The 25,634-nt window shown below is 41.1% G+C and overlaps 1 protein-coding gene across 4 annotated transcripts; it reads right to left on the minus strand.

Annotated features, from left to right (window-relative positions):
* Window positions 1–7,625: 7,625 nt before the first annotated feature.
* Window positions 7,626–25,422, minus strand: dars2 (aspartyl-tRNA synthetase 2, mitochondrial). 4 transcript variants are annotated; one of them, XM_024009563.2, is made up of 17 exons: window positions 24,903–25,422; window positions 24,401–24,500; window positions 24,194–24,260; window positions 23,944–24,045; window positions 23,757–23,852; window positions 23,517–23,640; window positions 23,380–23,426; window positions 23,129–23,235; window positions 22,922–22,991; window positions 22,551–22,730; window positions 22,316–22,423; window positions 17,565–17,627; window positions 16,969–17,121; window positions 14,614–14,832; window positions 14,133–14,243; window positions 8,940–9,015; window positions 7,626–8,719 (listed from the first exon to the last, which is right to left on the minus strand). In XM_024009563.2, exons 1-17 carry the CDS (start codon window positions 25,084–25,086, stop codon window positions 8,532–8,534), a joined length of 1,995 nt encoding a protein of 664 aa, XP_023865331.1. In that variant the 5' UTR covers window positions 25,087–25,422; the 3' UTR covers window positions 7,626–8,531. The 4 variants fall into 4 exon arrangements, with proteins under 4 accessions (XP_023865331.1, XP_023865330.1, XP_023865329.1 ...); XM_024009562.2 differs by having other exon boundaries at window positions 16,969–17,117; window positions 17,565–17,655; XM_024009561.2 differs by having other exon boundaries at window positions 17,565–17,675.
* Between the last annotated feature and the right edge of the window lie 212 nt (window positions 25,423–25,634).

Raw genomic sequence — 25,634 nt, forward strand, 5'->3', positions numbered from 1 at the left:
TCAGAATACAAGCCTGAAACAATTTCTAAAGACTGTTGACATCTAGTGGAAGGCATAGGAACTGCAATTTGAGTCCTAAGTCAATGGATACTGTAATGGCATTGAATAGAAAACTACAAAACCAAAAGAAAAACTACTTCCCTAATGGATTTTTCTCAGGTTTTTGCCTGCCAAATCAGTTCTGTTATACTCACAGACACCATTTTAACAGTTTTGGAAACGTTAGAGTGTTTTCTATCCAAATCTACCAGTTATATATAATGCATATCATATCTTCTGGGCCGAGAAGCAGGCAGTTTAATTTGGGCATGCTTTTCATCCAAAATTCCGAACGCTGCCCCCTACCCTAGAGAAGTTAAAGAATATTATGTCAGATCAGTTGGTGGCTGGGACATTATATCTGATGATAGAACGACATAAATTGTATATTGGAAAGTCTACACATTCTAGTTATCAGATTCACATGGAATTGTTGTGCAATTTAAATGTTTAAATATGAAACTATTTATGAAAAGATTAAATGTAATTTTAGCTTCTAAATGAGAGAATTGTTTTCATAAGTAAACAATGCTCATTCAGTGGCCACACCCAAGTGAACAGACACTGGTTGAGAACTATGAAACACACCCTTCTCTCCCACAGTACAAAAGCCCGTTGACGGAAGTCAACCTTAGTTCCCGACGACATGAGGACTGGTGTCCATACGTTTAAAAGGGCTAATTTCAACTATAACCTAACGAAATTAACATTTAATTCTAGAAATGTTAGGACTGCTGTTCTAACGTGTAAAAGGGTGAATTTCAATCTCAGAAGAACGACAGGGTACTTTAACGTATCCGCTCTACAACACTACAACCAAAAAGATTATTCAAAGGACAATGGCAATCTCTGCTGGGTAAACCAGCATTCCATCTTCGACCCATCTATCAAAGTGCAGCTCAGAGTAAATATATGTATCTTGCATTTTCCTCTTCCAAATGGGTGGTTATAAGAATGCAGAAAATTCTGTATTTACTGTAGCATAGCTTCTCAAGGTCCGATAGAGATTCAATCCCTTTGTCCCTCAGTCTTCCCGCTCTTTCATTCAAACCCAGCCCCCTTCCTTTGTGTAACCAGCCATCATATCGGGTTAGCCCACAAGGGGCTTTTCATGATATGATTAGTATTTGATGTGTGATCTATCCTGTGTATATACAGTGGGGAGAACAAGTATTTGATAACACTGCACGATTTTGAAGGTTTTCCTACTTACAAAGCATGTAGAGGTCTGTAATTTTTATCATAGGTACACTTCAACTGTGAGAGAACGGAATCTAAAAACAAAAATCCAGAAATCACATTGTATGATTTTTAAGTAATTAAATTGCATTTATTGCGTGACATAAGTATTTGATCACCTCAACCAGTAAAAATTCCGGCTCTCACGAGACTGTTAGTTTTTCTTTTAGAAGCCCTCCTGTTCTCCACTCATTACCTGTATTAACTGCACCTGTTTGAACTTGTTTACCTGTATAAAAGACACCTGTACACACACTCAATCAAACAGACTCCAATCTCTCCACAATGGCCAAGACCAGAGAGCTTGTGTAAGGACATCAGGGATAAAATTGTAGACCTGCACAAGGCTGGGATGGGCTACAGGACAATAGGCAAGCAGCTTGGTGAGAAGGAACAACTGTTGGCCAATTATTAGAAAATGGAAGATGTTCAAGATGACGGTCAATCACCCTCGGTCTGGGCTCCATGCAAGATCTCACCTGGGGCATCAATGATCATAAGGAAGGTGAGGGATCAGCCCAGAAACTACACGGCAGGACCTGGTCAATGACCTGAAGAGAGCTGGGACCACAGTCTCAAAGAAAAACCATTAGTAACACACTACGCTGTCATGGATTGAAATCCTGCAGCGCACGCAAGGTCCCTGCTCAGCCAGCGCATGTCCAGGCCGTCTGAAGTTTGCCAATGACCATCTGGATGATCCAGAGGAGGAATGGAGAAGGTCATGTGGCTGATGAGACAAAAATAGAGCTTTTGGTCTAAACTCCACTCGCCGTGTTTGAGGAAGAAGAAGGTGGAGTACAACCCAAGAACACCCCCCAACCGTGAAGCATGGAGGTGGAAACATAATTCTTTGGGGATGCTTTTCTGCAAAGGGACAGGACGACTGCACCGTATGAGGGGAGGATGGATGGGCCATGTATCGCGAAATCTGGCCACAACCTCCTTCCCTCAGTAAGAGATTGAAGATGGTCGTGGCTGGGTCTTCCAGCATGACAACGACCCGAAACACACAGCAGGCAACTAAGGATGGCTCCGTAAGAAGCATCTCAAGGTCCTGGAGTGGCCTAGCCAGTCTCCAGACCTGAACCCAATAGAAAATCTTTGGAGGGAGCTGAACGTCCGTATTGCCCACCGACAGCGCCCGAAACCTGAAGGATCTGGAGAAGGTATGTATGGGGAGTGGGCCAAAATCGCTGCTGCAGTGTGTGCAAACCTGGTAAATAACTACAGGAAACTATGATCTTGTAATTGCAAACAAGGTTTCTGTACCAAATATTAAGTTCTGCTTTTCTGATGTATCAAATACTTATGTCATGCAATAAAATGCAAATTAATTACTTAAAAATCATACAATGTGATTTCTGGATTTTTGTTTTAGATTCCGTCTCTCACAGTTGAAGTGTACCTATGATAAAAATTACAGACCTCATACATGCTTTGTAAGTAGGAAAACCTTCAAAATCGGCAGTGTATCAAATACTTGTTCTCCCCACTGTATATGTAATTCTGTGTGATTATTTAGGTATTTAGAAAATATATAATTAAGCCAATTTGTGTATTGCTGATTAAACTTATTAGCTAGGGTTCGTGCAGATAACCAAGTACTTTACGACAATCAGAATGAGACCGATCGGGTTGACGATTAATAATTAACTGCTATTGATGTAAAAGATCTTCAGATCTTTAAGAGAGTGGATTCGGGAGATAACCGCTCTATATAAATTAATGCTTCCGTGGTGCCCCAGGTTATTAATGGTTTAATTGTTGCATGGTTTAATTTAATCACGTAATCAATTTGATAAAATAGCATGTCATATCATTTAATCATAGTCAGACACGACAACACAAAGCGTTATACAACACATCACTCATTAGATTAGATTCAATTTAATTGTCATTGAACAAGTACAAGTACAGTACAACGAAATGCAGTACTGACCTTCATATTTTCAAGAATGGTGGTGGCTGCATTATGTTATGGGTATGCTTGTAATTTGCAAGGAATAGGGAGTTTTTTGGGATAAAAATAAATGGAATAGAGATAAGCACAGGCAAAATCCTAGAGGAAAACCTGGTTCAGTCTGCTTTCCAATAGACACTGGGAGACAAATTCACCTTTCAGCAGGAAAGTAATCTAAAACACAAGGCCAAATATACACTTGCTTACCAAGACAGCATTGAATGTTCCAGACTGGCATAGTTACAGTTTTGACTTAAATTGGATTGAAGATATATGGCAACACTTGAAAATGGCTGTCTAGCAATGATCAACAACCAACTTGACAGAGTTTGAAGAATTTAAAAAATAATCATGTGCAAATGTTGCACAATCCAGGTGTGCAAAGCTCTTAAAGACTTACCCAGAAAGACTCACAGCTGTAATCGCTGCCAAAGGTGATTCTAACATGTATTGACTCAGGGGTGTGAATACTTATGTAAATGAGATATTTATGTATTTCATTTTAAATACATTTGCTAACATTTCTAAAAACATGTTTTTACTTTGTCATTATGAGGTATTGTGTATTGATAGGTGAAGGCACTGTAGTATTTTTTATTTATTTTATTTAACAAGTCAGTTAAGAACAAATCTTATTTACAATGATGGCCTACCAAAAGGTAAAAGGCCTCCTGCATGGACGGGGGCCTGGGATTTAAAAAAAAAAAATTATACAATATAAATATAGGACAAAACACACATCACAACAAGAGAGGCAACACAACACTACATAAAGAGAGACATAAGACAACAACATAGCAAGGTAGCAACACATGARTACACAGCATGGTAGAAACACAACATAACAACAACATGGTAGGAACACAACATGGTAGCAGCACAAAACATGGTACAAACATTATTGGGCACAGTCAACAGCACAAAGGTCAAGAAGGTAGAGACAACAATACATCACACAAAGCATCCACAACCGTCAGTAAGAGTGACCATGATTGAGTCTTTGAATGAAGAGATTGAGATAAAACTGTCCAGTTTGAGTGTTTGCTGCAGCTCGATCCAGTCGCAAGCTGCAACGAACTGAAATGAGGAACGACCTAGGGATGTATGTGCTTTGGGGACCTTTAACAGAATGTGACTGGCAGAACGGGTGTTGTATGTGGAGGATGAGAGCTGCAGTAGATATCTCAGATAAATAAGCATCAACCAGTGGTTCTTGCAACGGGTATACAGAGATGAACAATTTACAGAGGAGTATAGAGAGCAGTGATGTGTCCTATAAGGAGCATTGGTGGCAAATCTGATAGCCGAATGGTAAAGAACATCTAACATCTAACACAATACCTGCCGATCTATAAATTATGTCTCCATAATCGAGCATGGGTAGGATGGTCATCTGAATCAGGGTTAGTTTGGCAGCTGGGGTGAAAGAGGAGCGATTACGATAGAGGAAACCAAGTCTATATTTTACTTTAGCCTGCAGCTTTGATATGTGCTGAGAGATGGACAGTGCACAGTCTAGCCATACTCCCAAGTACTTGTATGAGGTGACTACCACAAGCTCTAAACCCTCAGAGATAGTAATAACACCTGTGGGAAGAGGGGCATTCTTCTTACCAAACCACATGACCTTTGTTTTGGAGGTGTTCAGAACAGGGTTAAGGGTAGAGACAGCTTGTTGGACACCAAGAAAGCTTTGTTGTAGAGCATTTAACACAAAATCCAGGGAGGGGCCAGCTGAGTATAAGACTGTATCATCTGCATATAAATGGATGGGAGAGCTTCCTACTACCTGAGCTATGTTGTTGATGTAAATTCAGAAGAGGGTGGGGCCTAGGATTGAGCCTTGGGGTACTCCCTTGGTGACAGGCAGTGGCTGAGACAGCATATTTTCGGACTTTATACACTGCACTCTTTGAGAGAGGCGGTTAGCTAACCAGGCCAAAGACCTCTGAGACACCAATACTCCTTAGCCGGCCCACAAGAATGGAATGGTCTACCGTATCAAAAGCTTAGTAAGTGGCTATTAAGTTCAAATAAAGTAACAGGGTTGACTAACATGGTTTCACGATTTCTTCATAAATCCCCCTTTGAAAGGGGGAATGGAAATTTGTTGTCTGCAACAGGGAGTGGCAATTGAATGAAAGCTTCATCTTTCCCAAAAATAATTAAAATATTTCTACCCTGTCTATGGGTAACATGGTTACCACCACAAAACAACAGAAAATGGCCAAAAAGAGTAGAAGGAGCTCACCTGKTTTTACACTATAATTTAACTATTAGATGTTCAATGTTTCTTTTGGAGAAAAAAATATTTTAAAAGGAAAGTTTAAGCATATTGGAACGAGATTTCAGTTCACGTAACAGGGTTGACCTTAAAATGAGGGACAGATCTAAATGAATCWCTAATCATATGAAATAAATAATAATCTACATAAATTACTTTGTTAAAGAAACAAAATAACTAGGGCTTTACAATGATGGTAAAACTTGTAGGAATTTGGGGATTAAGTGGGTTAAAATCTTCCTAGAAGTGTTACGGCAGCCTTCCTCAAGAGAAGAGAAGGTGTAGCAGGGATCGGACCAACACGCAGCGTAGCCAGTGCTCAACATGTTTAATAGACGAAAACAGTGAACACTTACAACAATACAAAATAACAAAAATGTGGCAAACCGATACAGCCCTATCTGGTGCAGAGAAAACACAAAGACAGGAAACAACCACCCACAAACCCCAACACAAAACAAGCCACCTATATATGATTCCCAATCAGAGACAACACAAAACACCTGCCTCTGATTGAGAACCATATTAGGCCAAACATAGAAACATAGAAACAGACAAACTAGACACACAACATAGAATGCCCACCCAGCTCACGTCCTGACCAACACTAAAACAAGCAAAACACACAAGAACTATGGTCAGAACGTGACAAGAAGTGACACAGGGTTGATGTAGGGACATGTCAAAATGCTGAATTTTGGCACTTTAACAAACATATATTTTTAGATTATATATTAAAAGACACTTCATTTAATATAACGGTCTTTTAAAATGCAATATTGGTGCACAATTTCTACTTCAAATATCAAAGGGACGCAAAAGACCGTCTTTTCATGGAACGAACCAATTATTACTGATACTAATGTGTGCTTAGCATGGCTACAAGATAATACATTATAGGGAMAAACATATGCTATATACATACATTCATTATAGACTAATTACAACCTAATTAAAATGAATCCACAAACTGTCAAAAAAWATGTACAGTCGGATCTAGTAGAAAATCACACAATGCAATTCTCTTTCTGCAGGAATTTCCCTGTATGGCTAAGACATCTAACTGAGCATGCTAAATCCAGTTTATTTTCGGTCAAGTGCTTTCCATAACAAATGCCCATTAGGGACAAACCCTGGGCTTGTCTCCGAGATACCGGTAGAAACCCCCCTAGACCACATCAACCTGGATTACACTATTGAGACCGCTTGTCCCAAGAGATTACAAAATGTTTGGAATTATTCAGAGAGACTCATTAAATTGAGAATGATGGTAGCTGAGCTTCTGGAATTCATTATAATTATGCCTCAGTCATGGTTATGCAGTGTTACTTTAAACATGCAAGCTCACACCATTTTTCAGAGGGTAAACATAATTGTCCTCTCTTTGTCCTTTCATGTTTGACACATAATTTACTATGGACCACAGGTAATTTGGCCCGGCAGTGACTGTGAATAAATTCACAGCTTCAACGTTTTGTACAAATGTGCGGCAAGACAATGTGCCTACAGTCAGTAGTAGCCTTGCAATGCTGTTCCTTTTGCATCAAGTGCCTTCCCTCTGTACTGCACAGACATGAAAAGGTATAGCCTTTACATCACAATGTGGAACTAGTGTGGGTTGGCTCTGAGGGTTGCAGCTGCTCTCTTCCTTTTTACTGCCCTCTCAACATTGACTGTGGAGAGACAAACCCTTCTCTCCTCAGCCATCTCTTTCAGCAAAAAAAAACACTAAAAAAGAAAGTCTAGTCTTTGAACTTCACTCTATAATTGCCAAGGCAGGGGAAAGCCTAGCTCTACTACCAGCACCATCTTCAACCCCGCAAACGACAGACAAAATGGCATCCAGGACAAGCTGTAGTGTTGGCTGTATTTTGTGCACTAATGAGAACATCTGTCTGGTACCCGGCAGAGTTAGAAACTGTCTCCTAGCGAAGGTGGCGGGCAGGGGGCGTGGGCAGGCAGCTGTTGTTGTAAAAGTGGCAGTTTACACTGGCATAGAGGTTACATCAGCATGGTACTAAAATAACTCTGCAGTCTGAAGGGGAATTAATAAATTCTTACTACTAATTTCAATTTCCAGAACTCAATTGGTCTCTGAAGTTCCTTGTCTGTAATTTTTTATTAGTGTGGATTTCAATAATCTTAGAGAAAAAGAACATCTGAGGTGATTGACACTGCATTGATTTAGTAGCTAGGTGGTAAGCATTGTAAAAGGTGATCTGTAGATTGAAGGTTCAGCATATGTGAGCCTTAATGTACTAGAAGGTACTGTAGTACCCTTGAGAAATTTATTTAACCTTAATTGCTTCAGTTAATGTCATGCTGTCCTAGATAAGGGTGTCTGAGGAAGAAAAAAGTGAACAAGATCAAATGGAACAATGCTACCCCCTATTGGACATTTCTATATTTTCACACAGTCTGAGTAACATTTAATAAAGCATGTATACAGGACTGTACTTTGTAGCATGAAAGAATATAAGAAAAACAGGAATTTGTCAAACCATGACAATTTATTGGTGACAGTGTCTCCTGTCTACATTGTACATATATTATGTCACTTTCAGGACAAAGTCTCACATCGATAAAGACCATATTTGGCTAGCAGAGGAGCTGCCTGTGAAGACAACTACAAGCTGGCAAAAAAGTGCAACTTGAGAAAAGGAGGCAACTGGAAAAGTCTTCAACCGGAAACTGGAGCTAAGTGGAAACATCAATATGTGAGTCAGAGTTTGACCTTCAGGACAAAGGTGTAAACTGGGTTTAAGTTGCAGAGACGCGGGAASGACAGTCCCAACTAAAAAACTCCCCACTCGGCCGACAGAATTTATACTGATGCAATTAATGGTCATCCACAGTGTGAGTAAACCTAAAGTTGCAGCATGTCGGTCGAAGAATCGCATTTAAGTCACGTTACTTAGTTGTCCTGCATCTCCCCAATGTAAATCCAGCTGTAATATGAGTCAGAGTCTCAGCTTAAGGACAAAGGTGTAGCAGCAGCAGCAATGTCTATTTCTCCTGGTTCCCTTTGTCTCCTGCTGGCCAGTTGACAGCGATGTGGTAGGATTTAAGCTCGTCTTCAGAGACGAAATCTGGAGCACGACTCATCAGGTCATGGCCCCTGAATGATTTGGGGAAGGCAATCACGTCCCTGATGCTGGGGGCTCCGACGATAATAGACAGAAAACGATCCAAACCTAGAGGAAAATTGAAAAAGGGATTTTAGTCGGGGAAAAAAATATTACTCACAAATTAGGTATTGCATTTTGCTGCAGGAGGACAAGGGGACTGGTCTACTTAGTTCTACTACGTCTACTACTAAGCATCTGTAGAACAAATGGTGAAATATCAAAGCATGAGAAACACAAGTCTGAGTGTGTCTGGTGTCAGTTAGGATGGTTATTATGGCTGACTTACCCAATGCAATCCCACCATGAGGGGGAGCCCCAGAGTCCAGTGCCTCTAACAGGTGAGAAAGGAGAGATGGATCCTCCTGAAAAAAAGAACAAAGTCAGGGGGTTTCCCAACTCTAGAGAGAGTTGTCTGCAATTTTCTATTCACCGCTAAGCTGGAAGGCTAATGACAGAATCTAGCCTACATCTACAGTAGTAAATACTGTCTTATTATCAGTGATAATAAATATTACCGACTGAACTTGCAGCAAGCTAGGAGAACATGCAGCTCAGAAACTTGCAGCTAGAGGCAGCAACAAAATGAGCGCTGTGTTTACCGATCTTAATCAGTTGTTTATTTCGGTACTAAATCTAATCAAATTTGAATGGTCACATGCGCCGAATACAACAGGTGTAGACTTTACCGCAAAATACTTAATTACGAGCCCATTCCCAACAATGCAGAGTTAAAAAGTAAGAAAGATATTTGCTAAATAAAAAGGGAAATAGTAACAATATAATAAAGTGGCTTTATACAAGGAGTACGAGTACTGATCAAGGTGCAATGGTAAAAGGTAGTTGATAATTGAGGTAATACAGTATGTACATGTAGGTACGGGTAAAAAGTGACTAGACAATGAGGATATATAATAAACTGAGTAGCAGCAGCGTACGTGAAGTGTGAAAGTGTGTCTGTATGAGTGTGTATGTCTGGCGTCAATATGCATGTATGTGTTTGAGCATATGTAGCGTGTGTGCGTATATTGGAGTGTCCGTGTAGTATGTGTGAGTAGTCTAGTGAGTGTGCATAGAGCCAGTGCAAGAAAATCAGCACAAAAAAATTAAGATAAAATGTGTACAATAAAGAGGTTGCCTTCAAAAAGTATTCACACCCCTTGACTTATTCCACATTTTGTTGTGTTACAAAGTCGTATTAAAATGGATTTAATTGTCATTTCTGGTCAACAATCTACACAAAATACTTTAATGTTGCACAATCCAGGTGTGGCAAGCTCTTAGATACTTATCCAGAAAGACTCGCAGCTGTAATTGCTGCCAAAAGTGATTTTAACATAAAAAAATAATTATTTTTAAATAATGAAAAATAACACACTAATATATCTTGATTAGATAAGTATTCAACCCCCTGAGTCAATACATGCTAGAATCACTTTTGGCAGCAATTACAGCTGTGAGTCTTTCTGGATAAGTATCTAAGAGCTTGCCACACCTGGATTGTGCAACATTTGCACAATATTCTTTTCAAAATTCTTCAATCTCTGTCAAATTGATCATTGCTAGAAAACCATTTTCAGGTCTTGCCATAGATTTTTAAGCAGATTTAAGTCAAAACTGACTGTGATAGGAGAAAACTATCACAGTCACTAAAGTAAGCAAGATTTTGCATTGTGTTTTAGGTTATTGTCCTGCTGAAAGGTGAATTCATATCCCAGTGTCAGGTGGAAAACAGACTGAACGAGGTTTTCCTTTAGGATTTTGCCTGTGCTTAGCTCCATTCCATTACTTTTCTATACAAAAAAACCTCCCCAGTCCTTAACGATTAGAAGCATATCTACCACTATGCTTGAAAATATGGAGAGTGGTACTCAGTAATGTGTTGTATGGGACTTGCCCCAAACATAACACTTTCTATTCAGGACAAAAAGTACATTGCTTTGACACATTTTTTTGTAGTATTACTTTAGTGCCTAGTTGCAAACAGGATGCATGTTTTGGAATATTTTTATTCTGTACAGGCTTCCTTATTTTCACTCTGTCAATTAGATTAGTAATGTTGAGTCATCCTCAGTTTTCTCCTATCACAGTCATTAAACTCTGTAACCATTTTAAAGTCAACATTGGCCTCATGGTGAAATCCTTGAGCGGTTTCCTTCCTCTCAGGCAACTGAGTTAGAAAGGACGCCTGTATCTTTGTAGTGACTGGGTGAATTATTACACCATCAAAAGTGTAAATAATAACTTCACCATGCTCAATTTTCACCCATCTACCAATAGGTGCTTTTCTTGCAAAGCATTAGAAAACCTCCCTAGACTTTGTGGTTGAATCTGTTTGAAATTCACTGCTCGACTGAGGGACGTTACAGATAATTGTATGTGTGGGTTACAGAGATGAGGTAGTCATTCAAAAAAGATGCTAAACACTATTATTGCACACAGAGTGAGTCCATGCAACTCCATGCAACTTATGTGACTTGTTAAGCACATTTTTACTCTTGAACTTATTTAGACTTGCCATAACAATGGGGTTGAATACTTCCACTTTGACATTATGGGGTATTTTGTGTAGGCCAGTGACAACATATCTCAATTTAATACATTTTAAATTCAGGCTGTAACAAGACAAAATGTGTGAACACTTTCTGAAGGCACAAAATAGTCCAGGTAGCCATTTGATTAATTGTTCAGCAGTCTTACAGCTTGCGGTTAGAAGCTATTCAGGAGCTTTTTGGTCCCAGACTTGGCACTCCGGTACTGCTTGCCATGCGGTAGCAGAGAGCAGTCTATGACTTTGGTGGCTAGAGTCTTACAATTGTAGGGCCTTCCTCTGACCGCCTGGTATAAAGGTCCTGGATGGCAGAGAGTTCAGCCCCAAGTGATGTACTGGGCCGTATGCACTAGCCTCTGTAGCGCCTTGTAGTCAGATGCCGAGCAGTTGCCATACCAAGCGGTGATACAGCCAGTCAAGATGCTCTCAATGGTGCAGCTATAGAACTTTTTGATGATCTGAGGGCCCATGTCAAATCTTTTCAGCCTCCTYAGGGGGAAGAGGTGTTGTCGTGCCCTCTTCACGCCTGTGTTGGTGTGTTCGGACCACGATAGGTCCTTAGTGATGTGGACACCAAGGAACTTAAAGCTCTCAACCCTCTCCACTACAGCTCTGTCGATGMGAATGGGGGCGTTTTCGGCCCTCCGTTTCCTGTAGTCCATGATAAGCTCCTTTGTCTTGCCCATGTTGAGGGAGAGGTTGTTGTCCTGGCATCACCCTGCAAGGTCTCTGACCTCCTCCCTATAGGCTGTGTCCTTGTCATCGTGATCAGGCTTACCACCGCCGTGTCGTATGCAAACTTAATGGTGTTGGAGTCGTGCGTGACCACGCAGTCATGGATGAACATGGTGTACAGGAGTCTATGTTGTTGCCTACCCTCACCACCTGGGGGCGGCCCGTCAGGATGTCCAAGATCCAGTTGCAGAGGGACGTGTTCAAGCCCAGGCTCCTTAGCTTAGTGATGAGCTTGGAGGGCACTATGGTGTTGAATGCTGAGCTGTAGTAAATGAACAGCTTTCTCACGTAGGTGTTCCATTTATCCAGGTGGGAAAGGGCAGTGTGGAGTGCAGTAGAGATTGTATCATCTCTGGCTCTGTTGGGGCGGTATGCGAAACTGTATACAGACTGGGTCAGGTTGAAAATGTCAGTGACATGTTGGTAGAAATGAGGTAAAACAGATTTCAATTTTCCTACATTAAAATCACCGGCCACCAGGAGAGCCGCCTCTGGATGAGCATGTTCTTGTTTGCTTATAGCCCTATACAGCTCGTTGAGTGAGGTCTTAGTGTCAGCACCGGTTTTTGATGCTAAATAGACAGCTACGAAAAATACAGATGAAAACTCTTGGTGAATAGTATGGTCTACAGCTTATCATGAGGTATTCTAACTCAGGCAAGTAGAACCATGAGACTTTCTTAATATTAGAGATTMTGTACCAGCTGTTGTTAACAAAGATACACACCACCCCCTGTGATCTTACCGGACTCTGACGTTCTGTCCTGCCGATGCAACTAGATGTACACTATATATACAAAAGTATGTAGACACCCATTAAAATTTGTGGATTCTGCTATTTTTAGCCACACRCATTGCTGACAGGTGTATAAAATCGAGCACACAGCCATGCAATCTCCATAGACAAACATTGGCAGTAGAAAGGCCTTACTGAAGAGCTCAGTGACTTTCAACGTGGCACTGTCAGAGGATGCCATCTTTCCAACAAGTCAGTTTGTCAAATTTCAGCTTTGCTGGAGCTTACCCGGTCAACTGTAAGTGATGTTATTTTGAAGTGGAAACGTCTAGGAGCAACAACGGTTTAGCCGTGAAGTGGTAGGCCACATAAGTTCACAGAATGGGACTGCCAAGTGCTGAAGCGTGTAAAAATCGTCTGTCATCGGTTGCAATACTCACTACTGAATTCCAAATTGCCTCTGGAAGCAACGTCAGCACAAGAACTGTTCGTCAGGGGAGCTTCATGAAATGGGATTACATGGCTGAGCAGCCACACATAAGCCTAAGATCACCATGCGCAATGCCAAGCATCAGCTGGTGTGGTGTGAAGCTCGCCGACCACTAGACTCTGGAGCAGTGGAAAGGCATTCTCTGGAGTGATTACTCACGCTTCACCATCTGGCAGTCCGACGGACGGATCTGGGTTTGGCGGATGCCAGGAGAACGCTACCTGCCCGAATGCATAGTGCCAACTGTAAATTTTGGTGGAGGAGGATTAATGGTCTGGGACTGTTTTTCATGGTTTGGGCTAGGCCCCTTAGGTTCAATGAAGGATAATCTTAACGCTACAGCATACAATGACATTCTAGATGATTCTCTGCTTCCAACTTTGTGGAAACAGTTTGGGGAAAGTCCTTTCCTGTTTCAGCAGGACAATGCTCCCGTGCACAAAGCGGGGTCCATACAGGTTTGTCGAGATCGGTGTGGAAGAACTTGACTGTCCTGCACAGAGCCCTGACCTCAACCCCATCAAACACCTTTGGGATGAATTGGAAGGACTGCGAACCAAGCCTATTCGTCCAACATCAGTGCCCGACCTCACGAATGCTTGTTGCTGAATGGAAGCAAGTCCCCGCAGCAATGTTCCAACATCTAGTGGAAAGCCTTCCCAGAGGCGCCGGCCTCTATAGTTCCGTCTCCTCCTCCTATGAGTGACAGGGATTTGGACCTGGTCCAGAAAAAACTATATGTCTTCGCCTCCGACTCATTGAAGTAGAAGTCCTCGTTATGTAACATTATGTGCAAAAAAAAGAAATGGTTGGCCAGGAGCCCGCAAAATGTTCGCTTTCCAATGCAGCACCTTTCGACATACGGTATACTAATGGTAACTGTGCTTGCATATCCTCCTCAACCTGATATAAATGGGACATGGGAAATCAGCATTCTGGTACTCTTACTTATCCAGTCCAAGTTCATTACCTTGAGGATCGTCTCCAGCACATGCTGCTGATCAGAGGCCTTGTGAATACGAATGGATCCTCCWCCAATCTCACACCCATTCAGGACCAGGTCATAATGCTGGCCACGTACCTGCCATATTGACACAGGAGACATAGATGAATGATATGGTCTCAGTGCATAGGAAGTGACAGTACAGGATACTCTGATGTCAACTTTGTTTATATTGATAGACTGACTTATGGTGAGAAGTTTATACTAATAAATACATTTTTATTGGTTATACTTGAATACATAGTTTTGAATTTCCAAACTTCTTGTTTGGACCACATCCTGGTTGAAAATAGCACAGTGACAGCTATGTCAGACAACACTTTCTTTAACAGTTTTCTATTTGTACCAAACAGCAAGGAAGGGCACAGAAACAAGTTGATGAGAGGGTTCTTCTCTATAAATATGTGACCAAGGAGACAACCCTCCTCCTACTGTATATGACCCTAACCTTGTGAGGCAGTGAATACAGGAGATGAGCATCCTCAGGGAGAGGTGCAGTGAAAGGATGGTGGGCTGACTCAAGCTGATCAGGATCCTCTTCTTTTGGCAGGAACAGTGGGAAGTCTACCACCCACAGAAAGTGAAACGCTGAAGGGTCTCGAACAGCCACACCGGAGCCCTCTAGGAGTTCAGCACACTGAAGCCTCAACTTGCCCAACAAAGGGCGCTGTGGGAGGAAATAATGGAAATCAGGAGAGTGAAAACTGCATTCACCGTGAAAAACAAAAGGTTGTTCTGTGTTATTGAATGTCAAAAACATTGTTTATTTTCAGAACGCACGGGCTTTCAACTGCTTGGTCACAAAAGCCTCTGACGCCTGACAATTGACTATTGCATGGGTGGATTTGACACACTTCTTCATTTTCTTCTATTCTGACATTTGATTGCAATTCCTCCCACACCCTTTCGACAAAAGTACACTATTGCTCCACAGCTACAGTGCCTTCAGAAAGTATTCATACCCCTTGACTTATTCCACATGTTGTTGTGACAGCCTGAATTCAAAATGGATGAAATATGTTTTTTTCCCTCTACCATCTACACACAATATCCCATAAAATTTTGAAATATCTAATTTACATACATATTCACACACGACTCAATACATGTTAAAATTACCTTTGGCAGCGAATAAAGATGTGAGTCTTTCTGGGTAAATCTATAAGAGCTTTGCACACCTGGATTGTACAATATTTGCACATTATTATTTTTAAAGTTCTTAAAGCTCTGTTAAGTTGGWTGTTGATCATTGCTAAACAGACATTTTCAAGGCTTGCCAAAGATTTTCAAGACGATTTAAGTCAAAACTGTAACTAGGCCACTCAGGAACATTCAATGTCGTCTTGGTAAGCAACTCCAGTGTATATTTGCCCTTGTGTTTTAGGTTATTGTCCTGCTGAAAGGTGAATTGGACTCCCAGTGTCTGTTAGAAGGCAGACAGAACAAGGTTTCCTCTAGGATTTTGACTGTGCTCTATTCCATTTTTTTTATCCTAAAAAAAGCATACCCATAACATGATGCAGCCAACACCATGCTTGAAAATATGAAGAGTGGTACTCAGTGATGTGTTGTGTTGGATTCACCACAAACATAACACTTTGTATTCAGGACAAAGTTCATTTCTGAGAAAAARTGCAGTTTCACTTTAATGCCTTATTGCAAAACAGGATGCATGTTTTGGAATATTTTTATTCTTTAAAGGCTTCCTTCATTTATGTTAGAATTGTGGAATAAATACAATGTGGTGATCCATCCTCAGTTTTCTCTTATSACAGCCATTTAACTCTGGAACTGTTTTAAAGTCACTATTGGCCTCATGGTGAAATCCCTGAGCGGTTTACTTCCTTTCCGGCAATTGAGTTAGGAAGGACGCCTGTATCTTTCTAGCTACTGGGTGTATTGATACACCATCCAAAGTTTAATTAATAACTTCACCATGCTCAAAAGGATATACAATGTCTGCTTTTTTTTATTTTCATCCATCTACCAATAGGTGCCCTTCTTGCGTGGCACTGGAAAACACCCTTGGTCTTTGTAGTTGAATCTGTGTCTGAAATGAATTGCTTGACTGAGGAACCTTGCAGATAACTGTATGTGTGGTGTACAGAGATGAGGTAGTCATTCAAAAATGATGTTAAACACTATTATTGCACACAGAGTGAGTCCATGCAACTTATTTTTACTCACTAACTGTTTTAGGCTTGCCATAATAAAGGAGTACTTATTGAGTCAAATGTCAGCTTTCATTAATTAAGGAGTAAACATTCCTAAAAACATAATTCCGCTGACATTATGGGGTATTGTGTGTAGGCCAGTGACACATTTCAATTTAATACACAACACAACAAACTGTGAAGAAAGTCAACAGGTGTGAATACTTTCTGAAAGACTTTTTCATTTGAAACAAAACAACCATCAATTTTGGTGTATCATCTGTATCAGGCCCAATGACGCATGAGAAAAATATAAACATTTAGCTTTTAATTTAAAAAAAAGAAAACAAATCAAACTTTCCAGTGTGTTATGTGTATGAACTATACTGTGCTACTGGTTCATATCAAAGCGATCAACCTCAAAGCACTGACCACCACATCACTTATTTCGACCAACAGGGCTAACTTTGAAACAGTTCCATGATGGTTATCTTTAATGTAGGTGAGGCATGCAAAGGATCTACATCCCAAATGGCACCCTATTCTCCACATAGTGCACTACTTTTCACCAGAGCCATATGGGCCCCGGTTAAAAGTAGTCCACTATATAGGCAGGGTGCCGTTTGGGACCAAATCAGATTGTAACTCACCACACATTCCTGCGTCCCAGCAGAGATGAGCAGCAGGTCCCCAGGTCTGGCCTGGGCCATCTGGAGCAGCTGCTGTTTAGCTGAGGCAGGCATGAGTCTGTTGAGGGGAGACTTCAATGCACCATCTGCCTTCACCAAAACTACACTCACTTCCTTGGGAAAAAAAATACAAAAATATCACAAAAAATACTAGGCTTAATTGGCATTCCTCTGATGCAGCTAGCCTTCGGGCATGGCGCCGACAGACTTGAATGCCTAGCAGTCATTGGGTTTTCATATCTCTTTAACTATGAATTGCTAAACCCAATACATCATTAGCCGTAATGGAGTCTCAAATGAGTTTTGTGTTTACCAATCATGTCACTTCGTTATAAAAGGGGGTCGTACAAGATTTTCAGGATTGCACAACTRTAGGATTGGTGAGGTCTATCGTTGCCTCAGGGCAATTATGCCATGTGCTTCGTTCAACATTTTCTTCACAGTCATCTTGGCTTATTGATCATATTCCAGATTAATATTTCATGAAGACAGTTTGTTCTCTTTTGCTGAATGTCCTGTAAAAGCAGCGGGGGGGTTTAAAACGCGAGGTTACATACCTGGCCGAACTTGGTCCTGGCAGTTTGCTTCAGGGATTCGTGATCTTTGCCCGTCAAATGTTTCTGGAGTGAAATATTGAACACAGATGTCCTATAAAAAGTCGACACCCCCTTAAACTTTTTTCACATTTTGTTGTCAGTGCATCAGAGTTTCATGGGAATAAAATCCTTATTTAAATACAATTATCTACCACCATAGAAAAATTATATATATTGAAAATACTAAACTGAAATATCATAATTGGATATGTCTCCACCCCCTCTGAGTCAATACTTGGTGGAAGCACCTTTGGCAGCAATTACAGCTGTGATTAGGTCTCTACCAACTTCTACATGTCCTGCAGGCTCTAGGTTTGTCTTATTGTTCAGTCATGTGGTCAAATACTGCAAAGAAAGATCTAGTTAAGCTGCAGCTGGCCCAGAACAGAGCAGCAGGTGCTGCTCTTTATTGTAATCAGAGGGCTAATATCAATACTATGCATGCCAGTCTTTCCTGGATAAGAGTTGTTGAGAGCCTGACTGCATCGCTTCTTTTTATAAGAAAATTCCAAATTGTTTGCATAGTATACTTGCACACAGTTCTGACACACACACACACACTTACCCCATTAGACATGCCACCAGAGGTCTTTTCACAGTCCCCAAATCCAGAACAAATTCAAGAAAGCATAGAGTATTATATAGAGACAATATTGCATGGAACCTCCTTCCATCTCATATTGTTCAAATYAARWGCAAACCTGGTTTAAAAAAACAGATAAAGCAACACCTCACGGCACAACGCCTCTCRCCTATTTGACCTAGATATTTTGTGCATATGTATTCATATGTAGGCTATTTGTGCCATTTTTAAACGTATGTAGTTCTGTCCTTGAGCTGTTCTTGTCTATTAATGTTCTGTATTATGTCATGTTTCATGTTTTGTGTGGACTCCAGGAAGAGTAGCTTCTGCTTCACAACAGCTAATGGGGATCCTAATAAAATACCTAAATATTTGACCATTCTTTACAAAACTGTTTAAGCGCTGTCAAGTTCCTTCGGAAGCATTGATGGACAGCAATCTTCAAATCATGCCACAAATTTTAGATTGAATGTAGGTGGGTGCTCTGACTCGGCCACTCAAGGAAATGTACCTTTTTATTCCTTAGTTTCTCCACTGTAGCTTTGGCTGTGTGCTTCTGGTCGTTGGAATGCTGAAAGGTTAAAATAAGTCCTAGTTTCAGCATTCTTGCAGAGGGCAGCAGGTTTTCCCCGAGGACTTCTCTGTACATTTCTCCATTCATTTTCCATACCATCACTTCTTTCCCAGTCCCTGACAATGAGAAACATCGCCGTAACATGATTCTGCCACCCTGGCTTCACAGTAAGGATGGTGTTCTTTGGGTGATGTGCCGTGTTGGGTTTGCGCCAAACGTAACGCTTTGCATTTAGGCCAAAGAATTCTAATTTTAGTTTGTCCAGTCCACAAAACTCCAAAATGTTTTTTTGCATACTTCAAGGTGGGCTTTCATGAGTAATGGCTTCCTTCTTGCCACCCTACCATACATGCTAGATTTGTGAAGCGCTTGGGATATTGTTGTCACATGCATACTTTGACCAGTCTTGGCCATAAATGCCTGTCGTTCTTTCAAAGTTGCCATTGGACTCTTGATAGCCTCTGATCAGTCTCCTACTGCTCAGTCATCCAGTTTGGAGGGATGGCCTGATGTAGGCAGGGTCTTGTTGGTGTCATAAACCTTCCACGTCTTAATAATCGTCTTGACCGTGCTCCAAGGGATATTCAAGGCCTTTGAAATGTTTCATACCCATCCCCTTATCAGTGCCTTTCCACAACTTTGTCCCAGAGTTCTTTTGAAAGCTCCTTGGTGCTCATTGTTGAGCGTTTGCTTAACTTGGTGTGTGATTTTGAAGGTGATTGGATACACTTGAGCTAATTTAGGATTGCTATTACAAAGGGGTGGACACTTATCCAACCAAGCTATTTCAGTTTTTTATAGATTTCCCCCCCCAAAAATGAATATTTTTTTCACTTAGAAGTTGTGGGGTAGGATGTGTAGATCAATGGGAAAACAACTATTTCAATGTACTGTAATTTGAGGCAGTAAGACAACAAAAGGTGAACATTTTGAAAGGGGGTATAGACTTTCTATTGGCACTATATCATCACAACAAGCATAGACAATCTTTATTTGATGCACAAATCTTAACAAAAGTAATAGGCTAACAGAATCTACTAGAACAGTCTACCTCGGGTTGCACATTTTAGGTAATATTCAGAGGTGGAAACGTTCCGTGGGAATTAACAGAAATATATGAAAATTAATATGATTAATATAATTTAAATGTAGATGTTTTTTGCATTGGATATATTTACCATATCATACGAAGAGAGAAGCATAAACCTTTCACCTTATCATAAGCAGACATAATTGCAAATGATTAAATCCTTCCAATAGAAATAAAAAACAATTTAGTTACAGATTGAACTTTAATTAAATGAGTTGACTCTTCACATGGGATGATTTCACTGAACAACAAAAGAAAGGGAATATTGAATGATCCCCAATGATCCATCACATTTTCCACAAACGTTTTAAACATACATCTGTAAAATGATAGTCGAGAAACTAAAGCTTTGCTTGTCTTCATCTCAGGCTTCCATGTCTTCTCCCTGGACCTTCTCAATGTCCACCTCTTGAACATCAGACTCTGATTCCTCATCTTCACTGTCACTTTCCAACCTTGTTGATGGCTCGTGGTCAGGCTTAAAATCCTCAAATATGCCCGAATGGCCACCAATTTTCAACCCTTGTGTTGGTCAGCCTGTTGCGTTCTTTGGTGAGTGTGTTCCCAAACAAGGACCAGTTGCGCTCTYAGGCGGCTGATGTTGGTGGGATTTGGAGGATGATGGAGACAACAGGGGAAAAAGCCTCAGATCCACAAAGTCCCTTCCACCCAGGTAGCTGATGAGATATGTTGGCACGACTGACATATTGCATCTCCATCCCAAAGACCTTGCTTGAAAGTGTACTTTGCCAGACTACCAAGAACCTTGCCCTCATCCAGGCCAAGGTGGCGAGACACGGTATTGATGACATCAATGGCCTTGTTGATCTCTGCACCAGACAGGATGCTCTTGCCACATGTACGCTGCGGCGTGTATGGGCTTCAGGCAGAAGTCTTCACGCTTTTTTATGTATTTCAGAACTGCAGTTTCCTCTGCTTGGAGCAACAGTGAAGTGGGCAGGGCAGTACGGATTTCTTCTCTTATATCTGCAAGCAGAGTCTGAACATCAGACAGGATGGCATTGTCTCACTCAATCCGTGCAATGGTTACTGCTATAAGTTTCAGGAGTTTCAGGCTGCTTACCACTCTCTCCCAAAATACATAATCCAGGAGGATCCTCTTGACGGGGCTGTCCATATCGGCAGACTGTGATATGGCCATTTCTTGGAGAGACTCCTTCCTCTCCAGGAGACTGTCAAACATGATGACAACACCACCCCAACGGGTGTTGCTGGGCAGCTTCAATGTGGTGCTCTTATTCTTCTCACTTTGCTTGGTGAGGTAGATTGCTGCTATAACTTGATGACCCTTCACATACCTAACCATTTCAGGGTAGGGTACTACCCTAACCAGGGTAGGACTCCTCCACTTTAGACCAAGCAGCCTTCATGTTCACAGCATTGTCTGTCACCACTGCAAATACCTTCTGTGGTCCAAGGTCATTGATGACTGCCTTCAGCTCATCTGCAATGTAGAGACCAGTGTGTCTGTTGTCCCTTGTGTCTGTGATCTTGTAGAATACTGGTTGAGAGGTGGAGATGTAGTTAATTATTCTTTGCCCACGAACATTTGACCACCCCTCAGAGATGATTGCAATACAGTCTGCTTTCTCTATGATTTGCTTGACCTTCACTTGAACTCTGTTGAACTCTGCATCCAGCAAATGAGTAGATAAAGCATGTCTGGTTGGAGGGGTGTATGCTGGGCGAAGAACATTCAGAAATCTCTTCCAATATACATTGCCTGTGAGCATCAGAGGTGCACCAGTTGCATACACAGCTTGAGCAAGACATTCGTCAGCATTTCTCTGACTACGTTCCTCCATTGAGTAAAAAAAACTTCTGATTCCAGGAGGACCATGAACTGTTGCTATCGATAAGGTGTCTGATTCATCATTTTCACCTCGAATAGAAGTACAGGGACTTTTGTCAGAGGTTGCTTGTGAGCGCTGAGGGAACTTTATGCACTTGGCCAGATGATTCTGCATCTTTGTTGCATTAAACACACTTTGCTGTAGGCTACTATTTACTAGTTAACAAAAAATAATCTATGTCATATAAAATATATTCACCCCACCCAGTATTATAATCAAAACTTACCAGAAAGCATGTAGTCCTTGGCTCAGATAGTGTAGTAGTGTGGGCTCAATAGCATCTCATTAGTGTGCAAGATCTTGAGAATCAGCTGTACATGTGATGGAAGAATGCACTGTGCATGCAGAGGGTTGCAATTCCATTGAATTGGGGATAGTTTAACCAAAATATGCCACAAGACCTAGAATTGCTTTATGTGTATCCCACAAAAAAAGGTTCACTGTTATAAGCTAACTTTTTTCATGAATTTAAGCAAAATTCCCCAAATTCCAGGGCTTAACTTCCCGGAATGAAATTTCCCGGAAAATTTCCGACCCTTTGCAACCCTAAGTCTACCAGAATCCTTTATTATTATTTTAAACTGTACTTACTGCTCCATCCGGGATACAGATTGCCTGGATACAGCCTCCTGGTTGGTTGAGGGCATCTTTAAGGAACTCTATTTCTGTGTTGTGGAATGTTTTACTGATGTCCATGAGCTATACAAGTAGGAAACACATTTCAACCTAAAACACTGGAGCAGGATATTCTTACTTCACTATCAGATTGTAGCATTTAAAAATACCTTCCAAAATGAAAAATCATATCTAAGTATTTTGAGCAAACCTTCATGGCGAATCGTGTGTCTGGCTTGTCCACTCCATAGTCCTTCATTGCTTTTTCATACGTTATGCAGGGGAAGGGTGTGGAGACAGGATCTTTCTCCACAGGCCAGGAGTACTGGACCAAGCCCTCAATCAGCCCTCGGATTCCAGCTTGATCCACAAAGGACATCTCAATGTCCACCTATGGAGGATAGATAAGAGGCAATATAGAGGAATGAGGGCAGAATTAGACTTGGATTATCTGTGTGTGTGTGTGTCTGTATCAAACTAGGAACTCAATTAAAGCTGTTCGACACTCATCTGCCAAAGTTATTCTGTCTGCCCTAAGAAATAGTTGATCATGTCTCTTCTCAGAGCTAATCATCGCATTACCTGGGTAAATTCTGGTTGTCTGTCTGGTTTGGAACCCTCATCTCTGTAGCACCGGGCCAGTTGAAAGTACCTGCAAGATAAATTTACATTAGAGAGCTACAATTAGAAGCTCAAAACCAAAGTTGTTGATCTATGAAACAATGGACACAGGGCATCAAGTGTAACAATGTAATTGGTGATTCAGTACAACGGATTTATATTGTTTACCTGTCAATGCCAGCCACCATGAGAAGCTGTTTAAACTGCTGAGGACTCTGAGGCAGGGAGTAAAATCGACCAGGTTCTCTTGAGGGCACCACAAACTCCTTTGCACCCTGGAAAATACAAAAACATGAAGGGAGAACTGACTCCTTTGTAAATAATTTCATAGAGGAGCTCCTACACTATAATACACATAATTGATCCAAAATAGTGTTTGGAGAAAGTCAAATGTGTTGAGTACAATGGAGAGCACCTACCCCTGGAGTCCTCTTAAATAAGGTGGGAGTTTCAACATCCACAAACCCTGGAATCAGGGAAACAAAACATATTTTGAAAACAAATACACTCCAGTACAGTAGGATAGGAACTGGAGAGGCAACTCAAGGACTCGTACCATGCACATTGCACAGGTACTCTCTCATCTTCATCACAAGCTGGGACCTCAGCCTCAGGTTATACTGCATTTGTGACGAACGAAGGTCCAGATAGCGATACTGCATCCGAAGGGATTCAGATTTCTGTAAACAAAGAGTAAAGCTCATCAATACTGAAATAATAATGCTAACAATAAATGTGTTTGTTTTTTGTGTGTGATGATATTATGCGTAAATAATGTGTTTAATCATGTACTCACTTTCACAGAATCTTTGATTTCAAAGGGAAGCTTACGGCAGACATTTAGAATCTCCACACTCTCTGCAAGAACCTCGATCTCTCCGGTGGGCATCTCCTACAATTTACAAAATGGCGACACAATCAGAATGGAGTCATTCACAATAACACTGATGGTAAATGTTACTGCCACTTGTCATCAGTCTCACCTTGTTCTCTTGTCCATCTGGTCGAAGCCTGACCGTGCCTTTCACCCTGATCACTGATTCAGGTGGTAAGTCACACAAGGCTGTTTTCAGATTAATTTTGTCCTAGACCGAGACACAAATTACAAATAAATATATAGTCAATATATAGTAACGTTAAAATATATGACATATACATCGGAATTTGATTACCATAAATATAAACTGCAGTAGTGTTTTTAGAATAATTCATAAAACTGTTAAACAGTCTTACCTTGTCTTGAGGGATAAGAATTTGTGCCAAGCCACTGAAATCTCTCATGATAACAAATAAATCCTGTCTGATTGGAGCAAAACAATGTGTACACTGTTAGAGTCAGCAAAATGCAATTCTTTCCATGTGACAATATAGGCCACTTTAAATAGGAATAGAAGCAGTATGAGAAGAATAATGTGTTTGAAACAGTGAAACATGTCAAACCTCAGGTATTGAACCCAGCCACACAGAGTGACTTCCTCTCCTACATCAACAGGCCGTAGCTCCCCACAAGTGTGACTCCGAAAGGACAAGCTGCTAGAACCTGGAGAGACAAAGTTAAGTGTTATGCTTGCTCTATATTAAGCATAGACATAATTATTTGTTGAGTAGTGTTCTTCCATCCTGGTCCGGGACACCCACGTTGTACTCTTTGGTTCCAGCCCACTAGTAACAAACCCGACTCCGCTAGTCATGAGCTTCATGAGTTATTGACCACTTGACATTAATGCTGGGCTGGGGGAAAACGCTGCAGACCTCTGTGGGTGTCCATGATCTGGATTCCAGAACATCAGTGCTCACCAACCCCAGTCCGGGACAATGATGTTAGATAGTTCTTGAGATTTTAAGTCAGGAGTTAGTGTCAGACTAAAATAATGCCTGCACACACCCTGGGTCTCCAAGATCAGAATTGATGGACCGACATGAAGTAAATTATATAGGCTACCTGTTGTGCACGTTGAGTGTTTGTTGACATTGAGAGAAAACCTCAAATGCATAATGCTGGGTTTGATCAGATGTCCTTGGCTTGCAATCGGAATTGTTGTTCTTCGCCATAGTGAATATGCTCTGGTCTCCTGTCTACAGATGAGAAGCATCCTCTGTGCCAATGCTCTGCTTTTATTGGCCATTTCAGATAGCTTGCTAGCTAACAGTACTGTAGCTAACTAAACAGCTATTATCTAATATTGTAAAGATATGTCTTGTAAGCTGGCTGCTTGTTGCATATGGCTGCTAGCTGGATAGCTACATAAACCTCATACGATTTACGCCCGATCAAAGCGACTGGCAACCTTGATGTAAAAAATGTTGCTGCATCATGTCGATTTTGTCCAAACAACGGCGCTAGGTAGCTAAAAGTCCCTGGTTCCTTCAATGTGATTGTGGCACCAGCGTCCTCTAATTCCTTCCTTGTCTCGTCCACGTTCAGGCGGAAGTAGAAAGCACAAGTCTGAATATATATGGGTGTGCTTGGTATCGACAGTTAGTTGCTTGTAGTGTGTCCATCCGTTGTATTTACATATTAGTGTGCTCAACTTGTATAACACATGGTGGGGAAGGAGCGATCTATTTCTGACCAAAGATGTCAAACTACGATAAGGATATATAACAATATTTGGAGATAGATACGAGACATTGGACAGCATTTGAAGCTTCAACCGTATGAACCGATTCGACG

This window comes from Salvelinus sp. IW2-2015, linkage group LG19, assembly GCF_002910315.2.
Source record: "Salvelinus sp. IW2-2015 linkage group LG19, ASM291031v2, whole genome shotgun sequence".
NCBI lineage: Eukaryota > Metazoa > Chordata > Actinopteri > Salmoniformes > Salmonidae > Salvelinus > Salvelinus sp. IW2-2015.